Below are 15,478 nucleotides of genomic sequence, written 5' to 3' on the forward strand. Positions count from 1 at the left end.
TATTTTATATTGACAATGTTTACTGACATGTACAACTGACACTTTAGTTACATTTAAAATATTTCTATTTAATGTTATGTCTTGAGAGTGCAATAAAGAAAACCGACATGGCGATTAAAAGATCCTGTATCTTGCTTATCGTCATCAGCCATCCTACGGTGAAACATGGCAGTCATGTGTGCTTTCCGTCGGCCAATCCTTTTCCTAAAGCTTTTGAACTGCCTTTGATGCTGAAGAAACTTTGCGATTAAAGCATTCGACGTGTGGCGGCTCCGGATTTTTGTCGGACGCCTAATAGGCTCAGGCTCAGGCTCTGGCTCAGGCCGCATTAACGAAGTTACACAGCTGTATAACTTGAGCACAAACAGCACAACTCCAGTCGACTCCATCTCCATCATGTCTGAGGTCGGAAGGTAAACAACAGACAGTATACGCGGGAAGTTTTTCTTCTTCTTCTTCTCTTGTTTTGTAGCGGATTGCAAACAACTTTAAGGTGCTTACCGCCACCTACTGTACTCGCCGTGAAGTGGTTTGTGGCCTGCCAGTAAAGCCAACGCAGAAGAAGAAGAAGTGACGTCAGCGGCTCATTTGCGTAATCTTCCCTCAGGGAAAAGTACTCCGGTGTGAACGCGATCTGTACTAAGTGCCCTGGGGTTAAAAGCGCCAGGGCTCTTAGTGCCGGAACTAAGTACAGGAAAGTACTTGGTGTGAACGCGGCTATAGACTGCAGGCATTTTAACATGGGGGTCGATGGAAATTGCTCCTTTCTGCAGTCAGCGCCTATCGGCCAATATATGAACTGCAGTTTGTGGCACTTCCGTATTGGCGTCCCGGCTCTTCCCCAGAGTTTGCCGCTTGTTTAGAACAGGGTCGAAAACAACTAAACAAAAGAAACGGAAATTAACCCAACAATCTACTTAATATTGAACTAAATAAACAAAACAAGCTTAGCTCAACAGGGTCAATGAAATAACTAATCATAAACAGAAATTAATCGAACAGTCCACTATAACAATGTTTAAAATGTGGTCATGTAGGCCCAATCCCAAACCACGCCCTACACCCTACCCCTACACACTACCCCTCCGTTTGCGCGTTCGCGCGGAGGGTCCGCCACATTAAGTGCTGTTCCAAACCAACGAGTGTGGAGAGGTGTGTAGGGGGAGTGGGCTATCAAGCCCTCAAACAGCGAGTCTGCATCGGTGCTGACTTGAGACTGGTCTCTACCTGACCGGAGTCACGCTGTCTGTGTCCGTCAGGAAACACGCTGTTTACAAGTAGTTCCAGCAAACATCCACTGATAAATTGCGATGTTAACAACCTCATGATAACCTCATATTTTTTTAACTTAGGATCATACCTGTGTTTAGTCTAGAAAAAGGTAAATGTGTGCATTTTATTATAAAGTTGTGTATATTTACAGACTGTTGCAAAAACTAAGAAGCTTATAAACATCAGGTTTAAAACTAAAAGAGCTTTACAAAAAAGTAACACAATGAAAGATGTTTGGAGTTTTATGTGAGTTCTTAATTTACATTTTTTGTCTAAGAGATGCTGATTTGAAACCGTTGTTACATACAGTTACGGCATTTCCTGTTTCTGCCGGAGAGAGGGGAGTTTGTCCCAAAGCTTGCCGCTGTGTTTACTCCCTCCATCTGACAGGAGGGAGCCTCGTTGAGCTGCGAGTGTGGCTACAGACGGAGTTCACTCCGCCACGGAGGGGTAGGGTCGAGGGAGTGGTTTGGGATTGGGCCGTAGTGTAATGCACAGTGACACAAAGAGGCAATACAGACGATGCAGGCCAAGAGCAACACCCGCCAGGCAGCAGACGTTGAGGCAAAACAGCCGTCTTTCTGTATTAGGCTTTGTTGATAATTTGTGATCTTCTCGCTCCCAGGAAAGAAACTTAAAATAACGAGACTAATGGAGTCTCTGAAAAGGTTCAAATGGGTAGTTTAATTAAGTAACGTGGTTAAAGAACAAGCATGGTGAATGGAGAGACAAAGCCGGTGTTGTCTTGAGGGAGGCTGCAGCGAAGGGAAGAGAGAGAGTTATCTTTCGTCCTGCCTTTTTATCCACGTCTCGTTGTCCCCCGCTGTGCAAATAGTGGGTGGCCCCCTACTCATTTGCCGGTTCGATATCGCGAGAGCACAGATGATTTCGACATTGATATTCTCTGCCTACTTCCTTAAGCATTTTCTCCTCATTATCTCTGTCATGACTTTCTATTTAATACCTTATAAACAGCTGTAATACTTAGTTTAGAAGTCCTAGTGGTTCCGCTCCGGCACAGTTCTTATTTTACGGAAATTCCCTCTGACGTCATAGCTTCTCACGTATCTGTAAACACTACGATCAACTAGACCTTCATTTAATATTCAGCAGTAATAATATCTTAACGTCTATCGATGTAGTGTTAAAGTCCGTACGTTTGTGTGTAACACTCCAAGTCATTTTCACTTTACATTCAGAAAACGCAACATTAGTCACAAGCTAACCGGATAAAGGATTTTTCAGAATAAAAGCTTGGCATTGATTTCCTGAGAACTTCCGGGCTTTTCCACAATAAAACAGCTTTAAACTGACGATATGTTTTAGACTGAATTATGCTGTTTAACATTGATTTTAATTTCTAACAATCCCTCCTTTCACACCATTTAAGGTGTGAACACAATACTAAAAGTAATAAGTTCTTCATCTGACTGCTTTTAAACTGACGGTATGTTTTAGACTAAATCATGCCATAAAACATTGAATTTTAATTTCTAACAATCCCTCCTTTCACACCTTTTAAGGTGTGAACACAATACTGAAATCAATGAGTTCTTCATCTGAACTTTGCATAGTACATAACTCATATCAAAAACATACTATCAAAATGGAATGGTTCAAATAACCGTCATCAAAAATACAAACACTACATTGGTTGGTCTTCTGGTGTAAAAGTTTTCCCTTGTGCATAACTTTTAGTTTTAACATTCAATATCACTTTTTTAAAATAGCAGCAACTTGTGGTATTAGAACATTTCTTACTCCCTCCTTTCACAGAAACCGTTCCCATACCACATTCAGTGTTAAGGCACTTGTTTTACAAAGTATAAAAACATACTATTTAAAAATCGCATCACTAATAACAGTATAAAACATAAAAGTTAGAAACCTTTTTTGAATAGTGCAAAGTAATACCACTTTGTAGCTGGTTCTTCATTCTAATGATTTCATCATTTGAAATATATTTCATCATTTGAAATATCACATGATTTGGACATTCTTTGAACAATCTCATCATTTATCATCCATATCATTTAACATCATTTACACACTGTCTTCATTTTCATCAATATCTGTACATGGGTTGAGTCGTCTTGTTCTGCTAGCAATTGAAACTGTTCCCTTATGAGAAATTTACCCTCCCCCCTTTCATACTTTTTAAAGTATGAAAGTAATATGTTCTCTAGAAAAGGCCGTGGTGATCAATCGGTACGTTAGGGTGCGGGTACATGGAATGCAACTCCAACATCTAGCACTCCCCTGGGCACCCCTATGCTATCCTTGTACACTGTCGAGCCTAAACTCCCTCCTTTGACTGGTCTCTTAGCCCTACTGGTTTTGGGGCGTTTCGCCATGTTGATTAACTGCCCCACTGTCATTGGTACTGCATATAAAACATCACTGGCTGTACAAGTGCACAGGTCCCAGTCTAATCCTGTAGCAAGACTGCATACAAGGGTTTAGTTCCATGATACCATCAAACATCTACTCTGGGATACGGCATTTCAGACAGTCATTTCTGGGAGAAGATTTTGGTCAGTTACAACAATTGGAGAATTTCATCACTTATGGTTCCTACTTCAGTACCTTTGGGTGGTCCGTTCTAATGCAGTGATAAAGTTCCTTAAATGGTGTGAAAACCGGTGGAATATCAATAACTCATTATACCAATTTCTCTTCAATTCTGGTCTGCTTAAAGAACTATGCTAACCCCTTTAACAGTGTGTGGAACCTTGGGCGTCCGAGCATGTAACAGTTATTCCCTCCTTTATCAAGGATTTTTTTTAAAAACAGAAGTATTTCATCCATGGTTTGTAGTTCAATTTAGGAATTTTCACTTATGGCGGATATGTTTCTACTTTAAATAACATCTCTAAATTTCAGGTCATCCCTGATTAAATGGATGACCATTAGGAGGTGGTGACGCTTGTCTTTTAAACTCATAATTTGGTGCCGTGCGCTCCCTGTGTAGCTGCAAGTAAGATTTAAAACAACTGCTGGGTGGGTTGAGTGACCCCTTCTCCCTAAACGATATGGGTTGTCAATAATATGCACCATTGCAATGAGTGATCCAAGGTCCCGCATGTATTACTCCCAATGATATTGCTTTTTCCAAAATTAAATGTTCAATCGCTCTTTGCCCAGTGTCTTTTCCAACTCTCCATCTTGGAGACAAACAGTTCTCCTATGGTAATAACTATGCTACAATGGCGAAAACAATACTTTAGATTGGGATACTATATTTGGCTTGGTACTAAGTCCCCTTTAACATTTTCCAACAAACACAGATGTGTCTGTTCTTATAGAGTGGTCACTAAAACTATCCCTTTAACTGGAGATCAATATTGTAACACATTAGATCTCTACCAAATTCACCCATGAATAAGTATCTCTTAGGGAATAATTCGTTTACATGATGAAAAGATTGAAGAATATGTTCTACTCTGTACTCCTAAGTCCCAAAACACTCACTGTTTAAAGTGTAGTGAATATTTCCATCATGTCTGCCCCTTTTTCTCATAGTACCCTCAGTGTGTTTTAGGATTATTTCCTCTTTATTGCTATTTTAATTTCCCAATCTATTAATTCATGGCTAATAAATCTTTTTGTCTTTACGTCAAAGTCAATTCAAGTTTGTTTGTGAATAAGTGTGTTTATGTATAAACTCACTAATTCCCGTTTTCCTTTTTCTCCTCATGTTGTCTCAAGCCACGACCCCCTCACATTCTGTTCGACCATGCCAACTCCTCAGGTTCCGTCTTCTCCTCTGGTTCCTTCTTCTCCTCAGTCCACCAGCTCTTGAACCCTTCCGCTGGTACTCTTTTCAGTGGCCCAACTGCTTTGCATTTCATCTCCTTCTTTATAGTCTCTTCGCTGTTGTATGGAGGGCGTATTCTGCTTTCATGTCCCACACTCTGCTCTTGTGCCATATCTCGTGGCTCAGCTTGGAACTTCATGTCCTGATGAGAGTATGCCTCTTTATGTCAGCATGCTGTTCTGGTTCTGGATGCAGTCTTGTCGTTGTTGGTTCAGCTCTGGTTCTGTCTGTTCGATGGAGAAGGAGGACGATTCTCCTGTAGTGAGGTCTTTTGTCTGATAGGGGTCGTAGTAGTCTGACAGACAGAGAGAGAGAGTCCAGGTCTCGGGACGCATTACCTATAGAAATTCTAACACACTGAGGTAAAGTAAATCCAACCTTCTCCACTCTATCTTCTAATCATACCATCTGTTTTAGTTGTTAAATGCCATCTAAACACAATTAATGTCTACTAAATCCCTAAACATTGCTTTCAGCCACTGTAACACATCTACTCCAAATAACTCTTTCAGGAAACCATCTTCTTCTATAAATTGAAATACTTACATGTTTCAAGCACCACATATTTCACACACTATAAAAGGACGTCCCCATATATTCTCGAATTTTTTAAATCTCACTATTACTTAGCGCAATAGTAACTTTTGTGACTGGATACATCTGTGCACTGTCGCCACAATCTGTTGGGGAATTTTGTTCATAGAGTTTGTACATACAGTTGTCCTCGTGGGTTAGTACCCTGTTTCTACTATAATAACTTTTCAATAATTGTGCTCAGGTCACCAGTCGGTTGTCCATAGTCTTAACGGGGGTGTTTCTGGTACAGACTAAAACATGGATCCAGTGTATTTGGAGATTCCCCTAAATTGTAAATCCCCATCACTTAAATATTCCGATCACTTAAACCCATCTCATCATTTGGTACAAGAACTGCATATAGGGGGGGTGAATGATCTTGATTGTAACCTCCTCATCTTTGTGAACGAGTATTTCTAACTCCTCCTCTTGTTGCTCAACTGATCTTTTGGCTCTGGGGATAAGTGAAAGTCTCTGAAACACAGCTGGTGTTTTGTTAGTGATGTGGGCATTTTCTATGAGTGAACTAATGGATCCATGTCTTTCATGATATTGTACTCCCCATCCAACCAGAAAGGTGCCAAGTGTAATGAGCACAATCAACAATGCTATTCTGACTCTTATCCTTAGGGGACCCCACAATTGCTTTGGCTTTGTTCTTGACATAATCTCTATTTTATCCATGGTTTTGTCAGTTACAGAATGTAAATGAGTACAAAAATAACGTATACGAAAACAGAAACTAAACGTTGGACTCTTTTTCAGGTGAAAAAACAAAATAGGTTTTCACTTTAGTGTACAATCTATAAAAATCTAAAGACAATTCGTCTCTTGAGCTGTTGATCTTAATCGTATTTCTATTTATTGTTTTTGTTCCAGCTCTGCCAAATCAGTCCTAGTTTCCAATAACTTTTCTGGAAGTTGCCAGTGAAGGGTGACAATGTGTGAGGTGGTGTCAATTTGCTCCTTTTTCTTTACCTTTAAACCGGAGCGCGTGGGAAGTTCTTTACAACTTGTCACGGTTCCGACCACCGGGGATCAGCCCACTGTGTTTTGGGAACTTTCACCCTTACCCAATCACCTGGCCGAACAGGAGTCTCTTCTGATGTCTCGTCTGGTATCTGTGCAGTCTTTCCTAGCCTGTGTAGACAAAAACTTGGAAAATATTACTCAAAGCTCTGACATATTCATCCACTTCTATTTGTCTAATATCTAAAACTGGACCACTCCCTCCTTGGAGGAGGCCCAAGCTTTGGTATACCTTTTGTTGTTATGCGACCTATTGTTGACAGCATGTTAGTATTTATCAACTACAACGTTACCGAAATCCATTATCTGACTAATCATGACCTTCCCTCCTTTGAGCATAACATGCTCAATTAATATCGCAATGATTACTCTATTATGAATAGGACATGGAAAACCCATAACGTCGTAGCAAACACATATAAATCCTCTGTGTACCCACAAGGCGTACAAAGATGTTGTGTGATGTATCGTCTTCCAATGGTATAAATGCACCTTGACTAAAAATCTGTCATTAGTACAAAAATATAGTTTACTTCTTGTTGGTTCAATAATGGCTTTTGTCATGGTACTATGTATCAGTGTTGCTGCGAAAAAACCACACTGGTGTTGCTAATACGTCTTAATAGCTCTAGTATTAGAGATTGGCTGACACTGTTAAACAAACAAATCATGACAGAATAATATGTCTTTAAACTAGTGGGAAATACGAACTACTCTCACAGAGGGTTGCACGCAGAAGAACATGAAGGGCTGATGTCCCTCACTTAAAAATAGATATTGCTTTATGCACTACTTTATAAATCAACAAATTCACTTGAACATAAATAAATGAAGACTGATTCTTGAAACTGTTGTAAAAAAAAAAAACCCTACAACTTCTTCATCCAAGCTCAGTGTTATGTTATTTAGTTGGCAGCTCATGCCTTAAATCAGAAACTTCAGACCTATTATAAAAATGTGTTTATGAGAGAATGTAATCTGACTCCATATATACCTCAACTTAATAAATGAAGTTCCCCTTTAAACACAGCCCCGGTCTTCTGACGGGGTCTATCTATGGTGGCTGGTAAATGTTGTGCCAGTTTCTGTCACTCTGTCACTGTTCTCCCGCTAACAGTCACTCTCTAGTTCTGCTGGGTTCTTGTTGACTTCTTCACTGGTTTGAGACAAGCGATCTTATTGAAACACCTCCCTTTGTAGCCAGACTTCACCACAGCAGAATCGAGTTTCTGTTTTTTGGTCTTAGCAGCTGCACATCAGGTGTAGCCTGTACTGCCCCTTGAACTGCAGTCAATGGAGGACTTGGTAAGGACCCTCCGTCTTGGGCGAGGACTAGGCTTTCATCTTCATCTTTTGGGCGTAAACCCATTTTCTTGACCTCACTAGCTGTGTGGGCACAATAGTTTTCTTTGTGGGGGAACAACATCACTCGTAATCTCTTTCCTTCTCATAATTACAGAAATAGTCTGCTAAATTTTCTACTATGTTTTAATCTTCTTATACTAATCTGTGGATGATTTATATTTAAATGCAATATGCTACTCACTATTATTAAATAACATTCAAGACATTCATGTTTGGAAATACTATTCCTCTTTGCCATCCCTGAGACCCCCTGCCTCTGTTATAGTCATGGAAACCTCCCCTTGGGTAACTTTGTGGAGGGCCGTTGTTTGGTGCAATGTTCTGCGGACACTCTCTGGACCAATGTGTCAGCTGACCACATTTGAAGCATCCTTCACTTTGGGAACCTCTTGCTGTTGATTGAAAACGTCCTCCTCCTCTGCCCCTTCGTTGTATGGGAGGGTATACCTGTGTTTGCGGCTGTACTTGGGTAGGAAGATACACAGGTGCTTGCTGTTGAAGATACTGTGGTGCTTGTGGCTGTACTTGGGTAGGAAGATACACAGGTGCTTGCTGTTGACGGAGTTGTGTGGGACATTCATTGGACCAATGTGACGTCTGACCACATGTGTAGCAGCCACCATTCTGGAAACGTCTTCCTCTGAAACTTCCTCCTCCGCTTTGTTGGTTCTGCATTTGATTCTCTGGTTCTATGGCTATCTATGAAAGCTTCTCCTCCCTTCTCCTTGTCTTCTTCCTACAAGCCTCAATGTCTTTCACAGCTACCTGTATCTTCAAAAGTCTTATCTGTAGCGCTTCCCGCTCTGTGTTTTGTGTTTCTCTTTCTCGTCGTCTTTCTTCTGTGATTTCTTCTAATCGTCTTTTCTCTTCCATCAGCTGTTTGGATTTACTGGTTAGCACTCTTACTTCATACTCCAATTCTTTGACACTTTTGTCCGTGGAGACTCCATTGAACTGCAATACTTCTATAAATTCAACACTTGGAAAGGGAGGAGGGACTTCGGCCAGGCTTAGATACAGCTTTGGAGTTTGGATAACTTGAGCGTCTTTAGTTTTTTCTGCTATGTCTTCCTTCACTGGCCGATCTGCCGCTTCTAACACATGTATGCTGTTTGTCAATCCCTGGCTGGCATATTTCAGATGGAGCAGCAGACTTGTAACTGTCGTTTTTCTTTTTTCAGCTTTGTTCATAGCGCTTTTTTCAGGTCCATACCAAAAGGGGTGTCTGGTGTGGATCCATGCTTCTTGCTGGTCTAAGTATCTCTCATTCTCATAAGCAACTACAGCTTTTCTATGGGCTTTTGTTGGGCCAGGTTGATCATCTGCTGGAATCAATCCTCTCGTCTGCCATTGATCAAACAATTCCTGTATCTGTTTCCAGTTGTTTTGTCTGTCTGATGCATGTGTTGTGGCATCTGATCTGACATGTACCTTTGCCTTGATGTCTGCAGTTGACCCTGGCTCTGCGGGTGCTCCTAACTTAGTGTATTTTGGCGACATATTGCTTAAGTAGTTGGATATAGTTATTAAATGTATCCAAGATGAATCACTAATCTTCTGAATAGTACCTTCGCTCCTGATAGAAAATATCCTATGTCATCCGAACTTAACTTCAATACCTGTTTTTTTTTTTTTTTTTTTTTTTAAAGATTAATAAAGTAAAATAAAAATATGCAAAAAAGTTTTTAATTTAATTTTTTTTTTTTTTTTTTTTTTTTTTAATTTTTTTTTTTTTTTTAAACCTTGTACAGTGGCTTGGCTTTGAAATATGCAAATAGAAATCTCGTAAAAATCTAGCTTTACTGTGTATAGTGTATTCCAAAGTGCATGAAATTATGCTAATGTCATAAACTATGTTTTTACTTCAATTGTGTGGTGTTTAGGTATTCTACAGTCTAGGTTGAAAGACTTATGTAAGGTTTCTTATCTTAATATCAGGAACCACCTGTGATTCTATCTATGTGTGATGAAGTACGTGTTCATCTATAATACTTGAAAGTAAACCTTAGCATAATTATAATCAATTGGTGTTGTATTTATACGTTTGTCCTTTTACCCCTATTTCTTGTGCAACAATTCTGTACAACCAGCAGAGTGTGCTGTTGTAATTTTTCAGCTTTTTTCCACCCTTTTTTAGCTCTTCTAAAAACGGACTTCTTTTTAACAAGAAGCTTATTTTCTTAATAACTACCTTTGATATGGGAAAGAAATTGACTTTATGATTAAACAGTCAAACTTAAACCAGCGAATACACTTGCAATCACAATGTTTAGGATTAATGGACAAAGCATAAAAACAGCCATCAGCACACACAATTTTTAGGATTAATCAACAAAGCATATCCCAGCCACACCACATTGCACAGTATAAGCATAAGCAGGTAAAACTCCTTTGCAAGGACTAATATTTCAAAAATCAGATTTGAGCTTTTTAGAAAATACAATAATCTTTTTCTTCAAAAACCAAACTCCAACGGTATAGATAACCTGATTCAGCAAAATGGAATATCTAATTCCAACTTTGACTCAAGAAGAATGATTTTTTTCTACACACTATGGAGGTCATGAATATTGAATTAGCCTCATGTGAGTGAAACTGAATGGATTTCAAAAAGACAACAACTGGTCCTCTGAATTTACATTTCACAGAATGGCGACTGCCATGTCATTGTTTGTCAACATGAGGTCAAAACAAGATGGCAACTGATTTCAAATGCTGACCTGCAGAACAAAGAGTTTTTTGCAAGAAGAATGGCTGTCTCTGATGCGTTGAAATCCTGGAGGTGTTGATCTCAACAAGGAGACCTCATTCCAGGCTAAACTTCAGAGCAGTATAACAGCACGACGCTCTCAATATGCTATACAATTTAAACAAGTTAATACAAAATAGTTAGAGACCATCAAAACTATTTAGCCTATGGTCGTCTGAGAAACTCTCACGCTATTATGCGACCAAATGGGAAGCCAGTCAAACACTATTAGGAGAATATCGTCTATCTAACGCACGAATGCCGCATTTCTTTCCGTAATGCACACGCAATGATTAAAGAGTATACTTCAGACTTCCACAGACTCTTATCACCAATTAAACAAGAGACCATCTCACTTATTTGGGACAATGAAACAAGACGATTCCATCTGATCTTGAGACTAAAAACGAGACGATGCCATCAACTCTCTTTAACAAGAAGATTCCATCTTTAACTTGCTAATAACGAGAAAAGATACCATCTATTTCTCTGTCAAGAAGATACCATCTGTCTTGAGAATATACAAAACGACAAGAGTCCATCTATAAGTCGTCAAACACAATATAATAAGTAGTTTGGATATAGTCCTTAAATGTATCAAAGATGAATCACTAATCTACTGAATAGTACCTTCGCTCCTGATAACAAATATCCTATGTCATCCGAATTTAACTTCAATATCTGGGATTGGTTTATTTATTTTTTATTAATTTTATTTTATTTTTTTTTTTTATTATTATTTTTTTTTTTAAAAGATTATATAAATACCGGCTTAAAAGCACATTAATATATCCGGCTTGGAAAACACACACATTATAATCATGCAGTTGGTTTAAAAAACATGCAGTTGGTTAATGAATCAAAGAAAGGAAAATAGACTCACCCTGCTTGCTCTAAAACAACGCCACGTGGTTTGGTTTAAATTTATATTTAACATTAAATTAACAGCTGTTCTCAGGATGTCCTGCTCGCCGCAAAACACACAAATCTAAATGGTTCTATATAAGCTATTGAAGAATTTGATATAACTGGCTTCTCCTTACCGTTCGCATATGGGCCCTTTGTGTGTCTTTTGGTTGGCGGAATCTCCGTCGAAACTAGCGATTTCTCTCCCAGTGTTGATATCACACGTCTGGGTCAGCCAAATGTTGATAATTTGTGATCTTCTCGCTCCCAGGAAAGAAACTTAAAATAACGAGACTAATGGAGTCTCTGAAAAGGTTCAAATGGGTAGTTTAATTAAGTAACGTGGTTAAAGAACAAGCATGGTGAATGGAGAGACAAAGCCGGTGTTGTCTTGAGGGAGGCTGCAGCGAAGGGAAGAGAGAGAGTTATCTTTCGTCCTGCCTTTTTATCCACGTCTCGTTGTCCCCCGCTGTGCAAATAGTGGGTGGCCCCCTACTCATTTGCCGGTTCGATATCGCGAGAGCACAGATGATTTCGACATTGATATTCTCTGCCTACTTCCTTAAGCATTTTCTCCTCATTATCTCTGTCATGACTTTCTATTTAATACCTTATAAACAGCTGTAATACTTAGTTTAGAAGTCCTAGTGGTTCCGCTCCGGCACAGTTCTTATTTTACGGAAATTCCCTCTGACGTCATAGCTTCTCACGTATCTGTAAACACTACGATCAACTAGACCTTCATTTAATATTCAGCAGTAATAATATCTTAACGTCTATCGATGTAGTGTTAAAGTCCGTACGTTTGTGTGTAACACTCCAAGTCATTTTCACTTTACATTCAGAAAACGCAACATTAGTCACAAGCTAACCGGATAAAGGATTTTTCAGAATAAAAGCTTGGCATTGATTTCCTGAGAACTTCCGGGCTTTTCCACAATAAAACAGCTTTAAACTGACGATATGTTTTAGACTGAATTATGCTGTTTAACATTGATTTTAATTTCTAACAGCTTCCAGCGCAGGTGATGTTACGATAATACGATTAATACTACATTAATATTATTCAGGAAGGATGAGACAAGCAAAAAGCGTACCTACCGATCAGGCTAAGTTAAGACACACAGCAGGAGAGCTTCGTTCAGCCCGGAAGTGGCCTTCGTGCCAAAGAGCAAGAGGGAGCAAGAGCGACACTGACCCCTCTTTAGAAAGGTTTACCGTGTTGATAGGGCTGAACAGTTTGTCCTGCTACATTGAGATAACGACAAAAAGTCAATTTAAATGTGCCAAAACAACCAGTGTTAAATATTAAACTGTACATTGTTTCCGGGTCCTGATTCAGTTTCTGATGTTTCACTGTCCTCTACTGGGGGATCTTAAGTGAGACACATTCAGGCTTCATCACTCAGAGAGCTCCCTCCACTGTCTGCTTTAAAGGGTCAGTTCACCCAAACTACTAAAGTGCTGATGTCCTCTCTTACTGTACCTCCTAAACATGCAAATCATTCATAATAAAGTTTGCTGCATGCTGTGAGGTTGTTTTTCAAATGTTAAAGTGTTTTAATAAATGTAAACATTGGACAAATGTTTACAGTTAATTCAACTGATCCACCTAAACATCCAAAGTCATTGAACATGTGTTTTTCGTATCATTAAACACTGTGTGTCCAAATCCTACCAGTCCACTTGATTATGAGTGTGATGTGTGTGTTCATGTTGGGTTCACACTAACAGGCATGGGAGTTTCTCACGTCTCAGAGTTCTGCATTTCTCTGAAACAGAAGCAACCTGACCGCAGAGAGAACAGAGAAGAAACAAACCAAGAGAAATGATATGGCATTTTCCATTCTCTCTTATAATTAATTTGGTTCTCTTCATCCTGTTCAGTTAAACTGCCTCGTGGGTTCACAGGTTAATGCATTCCTGTTCCTTCACTACACCTGCAGACTGTGTGACGTCCTCAGTGCTCATAGAGATCAACTGTTATTCTCTTCTTCATTTAAATGCTCTTTTCTGGTGTCAGTGTTATATTGGCAGTGAAACAAATGTTTAAACGAAGTCTCTGTTAACGTGTATACTTTTTTAAAACAATACAACTTTTTTGTGCAGTGGGTGTTACTGGGGTTTGGCTCATCATGCATATTAATCGTCTCAAGAGGAAGTCAATCTAGTCTTCTAACAGCCTGATATCCGTCTTCTGCTCATTGGTGACAGAGGAGAGGCATCTCTCAACACATGGTTCCTCCTTCACTGTGAGTAGAAACAGTTTATTGATGTAATGATTCTGTATACCTCCTGTGAACATTATTTAATCTGACATGTTTTATAGTCTCACAGAGATGAGAGGAGCAGCTATGAGTTTAACTGCAGCAGCGAGTGGATTAGTTGTCTTCCTGCTCTCTGTGTCAGGTACTGTACATCTACACTTACATTCATCACATGAACAGAGGGGATTCTGGGAAATGTGGGACTTGTAAAAGCAGGTCATTTGTAGAAATAAGTGGATCGGGGTTGGATGAAATGCAAACTTTCCAGAAATATTCCAAATATATGTTTTGTGTAGCTTTGATGAAACACAAAGATGTTTCCAAGTTTTAGTAGTTTTTTAGTGTTACATGTAAAGGATACTTGTAAAAATGTATTTCCTGTATTGGTCAACGTAATTTGCACTCAAAAGTAACTGTGTGCTTATTACTCTTACACGCTTCAAACTGATAATATTGTTCATTCATAACTGTTCCCTCCTCACCATGTTATAACATTTTGCTATGTTTTATTTTTAAGATGAGCCTGGTTAAAAAAATGTTTGTCGTTTTCATAAAAATGTTAGTGTTTTAGAGGGATATTTTCTTACTAGTCATTTTATACTGTCTCAACTTCTCTTATGTCGCCACTCTGCACCAAACCCTTCTAGTTCCTTCTCTACTCTCCGACCTCTCTGAGTTGAAAGCAGTTTTCTTCTTTTTCTTATCTGTATATCAGACAGAAGCTGCTCACGCCTCAGTGTTCTGCATTTATTGTCACACTTACCTCAGCAGCAACCTGACCACAGAGCGAACAGAGAGGAAACTGTTCAGAGAATCACACACTATTCTAATTAATATGATCGCTAATCATTCACTGTTCATTTATATGAAGGCATTTTCCAATCTTGTGTCAAACTGAGCATACCCTTTTTGTGTAGACTTCTGTTCTGCCTGGTTTGATTAAGAAACAACAAAGTCAAAGAGTATCATTGGTTTTAAAGTGCCTAAGAAGGAATTCACATGTGTTTTTCTGCTCTATCCCAGTAACGTTTGTAAAATGTTTATTTTTACATTCTTTGTTGAAAGTACTGATCAGGCAATTTCTCAACAATTTATAGATTATCTTTGATTCTAGTTTCTGGTGTGCTCTGTGTTTCAGTGGTTCAGGGTCAGGATGGCTGGGGAGTGACTTACTCTCCTACTGAGATCTGTGCAGTGAAAGGATCAACAGTGGAGATAAGATGCAGCTACACATTCCCATCTCCATGGAGAGGCAGTGTTAACACAGTGGAGAAAACATTCTGGTTCACTAAATGGAGAGATGGTGAACCTGTAGATCTGACCACAGACTCAGAGTATGCAGGTCGTGTAGAGGATCTCGGTGAAAAGAACATCTGCACTCTGAGAATCAGAAACCTGACAGAGAGCGACTCAGCTGAGTACAAGTTCAGGTTTGAAACAAACCAAGCAGGAGGAAAATATGGTGGTTCGACTGGCGTCACTTTGTCCGTCTCAAGT

General features: G+C 39.3%; 1 protein-coding gene across 3 annotated transcripts in view; it reads left to right on the forward strand.

Annotated features, from left to right (window-relative positions):
• Nucleotides 1-15,478, forward strand: part of LOC117482049 (B-cell receptor CD22-like) — a 62,385-nt gene that overhangs the window by 14,271 nt on the left and 32,636 nt on the right. Inside the window, exons 3-4 of one of the 3 annotated variants that reach the window (XM_034130023.1) lie at nucleotides 14,044-14,123; nucleotides 15,120-15,476. The exons of 1 other annotated variant lie outside the window; for it this stretch is intronic. In XM_034130023.1, the coding sequence (XP_033985914.1) occupies nucleotides 14,044-14,123; nucleotides 15,120-15,476 (437 nt within the window). Of the gene's footprint in view, nucleotides 1-13,823; nucleotides 13,967-14,043; nucleotides 14,124-15,119; nucleotides 15,477-15,478 lie in introns of all 3 variants that reach the window. One more of the 3 variants, XM_034130024.1, reaches the window with a different exon arrangement.

Source organism: Trematomus bernacchii, unplaced genomic scaffold (assembly GCF_902827165.1).
Source record: "Trematomus bernacchii unplaced genomic scaffold, fTreBer1.1, whole genome shotgun sequence".
Taxonomy (NCBI): Eukaryota; Metazoa; Chordata; class Actinopteri; order Perciformes; family Nototheniidae; genus Trematomus; species Trematomus bernacchii.